The sequence below is a fragment of the Montipora capricornis genome, chromosome 11 (assembly GCF_036669925.1).
Source record: "Montipora capricornis isolate CH-2021 chromosome 11, ASM3666992v2, whole genome shotgun sequence".
Lineage (NCBI taxonomy): Eukaryota > Metazoa > Cnidaria > Anthozoa > Scleractinia > Acroporidae > Montipora > Montipora capricornis.
In genome coordinates, this window is record NC_090893.1 from 34,173,714 (window position 1) to 34,178,713 (window position 5,000).

Below are 5,000 nucleotides of genomic sequence, written 5' to 3' on the forward strand. Positions count from 1 at the left end.
ACAGGCTATGCATTTGAAACTGGTCTGACACAAAAAAACGATATGCCCAGAAATGCCCCAAATTAGATGCACGCGGATTTCAATAAGAGTCACGAAGTGTCCCCTTGCTCTTCTTCCCAACTTCAACATCACTCGTGTCACGGAATATGGACAAAAAATGTCACAAAGTGTCCCCCAAATGCTGTTCTTTAAGTAAAGATTAACTGCTGCATTTACCCTAAGCTAAAAATAATGCCAACCTTTATCCTTACCTTGTTGTTGAAAATAGGTAGCAATTGCTTAGACTTAAAGGGACACTTGTGTCGGATGTCAAAACTGGACGTGCATCTAATTAGGTGCATTTCTGGACATACCGGTAAGTGAAACTAGACCCTCCGTGAGGGTACACTGGGTTGCCTGTGGTACGTGCACCGTTCCAGACAATTTTTTTCAAGTTGGGGGGTCATTAAGAAGTCATGACAGAAGAGGCCCTTTGGCTCACAGGTCCTCACACGTTCGTACGACGAAACAGATCTGTCCTTGCGTAATATGTAGCTCTAACAGTGCACGATATTGTTTTGGTATTGTCTATCATTTTAGTACCATGGTAGAAGTCTTGAGCAAATAGTCTGAGAAGACATGTGGTTACTAGCAAAGTACTGAACCCAGAAAGATTGAAGAAAATAAATGGGAAGTGAGAAACATTGGCTTCTGGGCTGACATGTTGATAAACTTCTTTTCACCACAAGTTTAATCGTGCTCTCTGAGCATCTGACAGCTTTGTAATACCGAAGTTCACTGAAGGTATCCCTGTTCGGCGGGGTTAGTGTATACCCCCCATAAAACAGAAGCATCGGACCGAAAATACTATTAACGCTAACAGATGCGAACTCAGCAAAGTACAGATTTCGTTAGCTTGCCTTATGCAAAAACAAATATTGATGCAAAAGTAAATAAATATTGATACACAGTTTTTAGAAAGAGCAGAAGGAAGTTTCCAGGACGGTAGCTCGAGAATAACATATTTACGACATGAAAACAACATTAATTTTGAACCGTGAATATAGAATATAAACAGTTACGATCAGCGACAAACGTTTTGGGAGATTTTTGCTACGTTCAATTTTGTTATTGTACGTTTTGGCTGCACAAATAAATCGCAAAATCGAAAGTGTCATCGCCGGAATTCAGCGGGCGCCGTGATTATTGGCATGTTTACTTGCCAAACAGAGAAGCATCTGTGTCAAATGATGGCAAGATACCGGGTTTTCGTAAGTTTCTTTTTCTGTTAAGTGTTATAAAGTTTGACAATAAATGAGCGAATTCAAAACAAAGGTCACAATCGCCCACCATTGTTTCTGCAAAGTCAAAAATTTACTCTCCAAGACGAAGTTATTTATCACCAGGTAATTCCATCATTTTGGAAATAGCAGCTACTTTATTATTCATCTGCGTCACAATTTTTCACTGATTTTGGGGCTCATTTTGTTGAAACTCAAGCACGCTTCCAACAGGCCTGTGAACCCTTCCTGCTTACAGAGCAATACCAAAAAACTTCTCCCATATCACATTTCAACCTTAAGCTCGAAAATTCAATACACAACATGATATTATAATTCACAAAGGCAGAAAATACCACAGAATCCTTTTCCAGCGAAAACTTTATTGAAACAAACAACATATTTGCTCTTAGAGGCGAAAACCTCTTCCTATTTCAATGCGTGCGTGAAGACAAGAAACTCAATCGTGTCAAATTACCACGTACTTCAGGTAAATATAGCTCACTTCGACAACAATCTATCGCCCTTCGAGCCGAAATGAAAGTCCATTACTCGTCGCTTTTGAGATTCCAGGTGTTGGTTTTTCACTGCCTGCCTAGTTTATCCAACTGATTTTCCATCATTGAGCTCCATAAGGGTATATTTTGTTTAAGGATCCACTAAAACGCCATTCGCGTTACATGACTTTCGACGCCATTGCAGGCTAAGTTAATAGTGCGTCTCAACGACGCACTTAAAACAAGACGTTAACACGCAGACTGACGCAGAGAACTTTCTCCACTTTATTTTGTTATTTATTACATGTTTAATCGAGAAAGCGACTTTCTCTTTTTCAACGATGGAGTTTCGAAAACTTGATCCCGAAGAGCATTTATATTGACTCAAACAGTCGAGGCCAGAAGAATGTGATCACTCACGTAATCAATTTGATTTCCTGTCAAAAAAAAAATGCTGCATAAAAATAATCAGCTCTCCGACTGAAAAGACAGAAACAATTCTTGATATAAACTGAAGCTGCATAACTCCTGTGCAGTGCATGATACCTTCGTAATAAACATAAATATAAACTTGTAGATTTCTTCGACTGAGGTGGCCAAAGTATATATTCATCATCTTCTTGTGTTATCTTCTATTGGAAATTCAAGTCCCCTACCAACAACTCAAGTGCCGACCACTCGCAAAAGTAGGTGGACAGTGATTTTATTGATAAACTAGACGCTCCGTGAGCGTACACTGGTTTGCCTGTGGTACGTGCAGCGTTCCAGTCAATTTTTTCAAGTCGGGGGTCATTAAGACCATTTAGGGGTCACCCAGAGGTCATACCAGTAGAGGCCCTTTGGCTCACACGTTCATACGACGAAACAGATCCTTTCTGAGGTTAAAAACCTGGCTACCGGCCTATTAATTAATCATTTGCCAGAAAGAAGAAATACCTGTCATCTTTAGAAAAAATAGACACGCATTGCTTGCGTGTGGTAGTGAAGTAACACAGCGATTTATTCCAAAACGAAGTCGGTTACCCCCAATTTTTTTTTACATTTCTGACATCACTAACTCATCATCTTTCAATGGTAAAATTTGCAGAAAAAAATCAATGTTAGAAAATTTTCGCGCGAACGTCCTTAAATGCATGTACTCTAGAGCTCTCTCCCATGCAGCAATCCTAGGCTGAAAAGAGTTTAGAATATACATGTATTTGTATATGTAATAGGACTACATGCTGTCCAATTTGGAAATAATTGGATGAGAAAAACTCTGAGGACGGCTGAGTCCAATTTAGTAGTTCAAGGAATTTTTTGAATCCAATTATTTCCACATTGGACAAGCATTATATAGATTCCAAAAATGGTTTGTTCTCACTATTACAGACTATTAGTTTAAAAATGTGAGAGAAACCACAAAGCTGCTTAATTCCCCTAATAGTTGCAACTTGATTGGCCAATACGCCGTTCTTTTATTTATCTTGACATTTGATTGGTTGATGTAAAGTATTGATGTCCATATTTAAAATAAATTGGATAGTTTTTGCTGGAACGTTTACTTCAGCTTTGAACAAACCGTCCAATTTGAAGAAAATCTTGATACCCCAAAACAGTATCACGATTATCTTCAAATTGGACGGTATGTTCAAAGCTGAAGTAAACGTTCCAGCAGAAACTATCCAATTTATTTTAAATATGGACAGTTGGCAAGAATAAATTAAAAATACATCTGTTGGCAATATTGGATTTTGATGCAGCTATACAATTAGAACATGAATGAAAGCATCTTTCTAGCTGGATCCAAATTGAACTCGCAATTGACAACCTATTAATTAGTTGGCTTTATAGCGCAAATTGTAGAGCAAGTGCAGCGCAAACGCATGGTTATGGGTTCGAATCCCGTTCAAGACTTGATTTTTTCAGGCTTACTTACAAATACTTAAGTTGTTTCGATAACTGCGGTGACCTTCCTAACTTCCACAAGTACCGTGAGACTATGCGTACAGCCAATCTTCCTTTTCAGAGATTCCTGTTTTGTTTTTTCTCCTAGTTGAAGCAAGCGTTGTTACCCTCCGTTCTGAAGGATTCTTCAGTGGCACCGGATTTGTTTTGGTGCTTGGGTTTGCTGCGGTTGCCGTTTTATTGATTGTTGGAGCAGCCATCATTCTTTACCGCCGCCGCAAGATGCAGCTGAAAAACTTCAAATCTCCTGTAGATGCGGATAAGCTTCAGAGCAACTCCATCTTTGATCAGCACTCTAATTACTGCTCAAATCCAAAGTTGTTCAATTACGAAGTACCAAGAAACAGAATGGAGTTTATCGAGGAGCTGGAACAAGGAAATGGTACGTAAAGGTTTTTAAAAACACTTTATATATTAATCAATGCGCGCACTCTGTTTGGTTAATTAGCTAGGTTTATTGTGCCAGTAAACTCGTGGAAATTTCGCGCGTCTTCTGAATTATTATACAAAATCAATAGACCACAAGTTTCTATGGTTTAGAGGAACGATAAACCAGGAGGGATTTTGGAAGAACACTCATGTTCTTCCCACATCCCGCGTGGATTTTCAGCCTCTAAATCATAGAAACTTGTGGTGTATTGCTTAATTTTAATGCTTGGAAATTTGATAAACCTGGTATCAGTCCCACCCCGTATAGCAGGACAACTGTCCCCTGAACCTAGTTTAATGGCCTAGCTCCCGAGAGGTTCCTTTCACTTAATGGTAGAGCATCCGAACTAGTAATCGAAAGGTCGTAGGTATGACTCCTTCAAAATCCTGCAAATGAGCACTCGGATTTTTCCGAGTATCCCCAAGTCACCGTTGAAAAAATATCATCTCATCTTTATGGTTATATAGAATTATCCACTTGTGCACAGGAGTTAGGTATCACGTCACCAATCTGATTGGTACAATTATCCATTATCTGTTCAAGTCTTTCAAGTCAATTATAAACGTGCACCAAAATTAGCGGAACGCCTAGTTTAACTCTAATAGTTAGTTGGAACCGCAAACTCGAATTGTTAATAGTGTGTAGCGTTAATTAAAGCCGATGAGTTCTCTCATTGGTAACCTACAGATTTGGCTACAATATCCTCAAAGGAGTTTCCAGGATAGCACTAATATCAATCAGTGTTTCAGTGTTAATATTGGGTCTCAAGGAGTATTGTGGATGAAATCCTCAAGAGTTGAGTCACATCAACCTTGAGCTTGTTTTTATTTTCCGTAACATTCAAGTCTTACTTGCAATTGTTTGCTT

The 5,000-nt window shown here is 38.9% G+C and overlaps 1 protein-coding gene across 2 annotated transcripts in view; it reads left to right on the forward strand.

The window, feature by feature from the left end:
• Positions 1–5,000, forward strand: part of LOC138024833 (uncharacterized) — a 51,841-nt gene that overhangs the window by 30,607 nt on the left and 16,234 nt on the right. For both annotated transcript variants that reach the window (XM_068872011.1, XM_068872012.1), the window contains exon 7: positions 3,792–4,085. In XM_068872011.1, the coding sequence (XP_068728112.1) occupies positions 3,792–4,085 (294 nt within the window). The remainder of the gene's footprint in view (positions 1–3,791; positions 4,086–5,000) is intronic.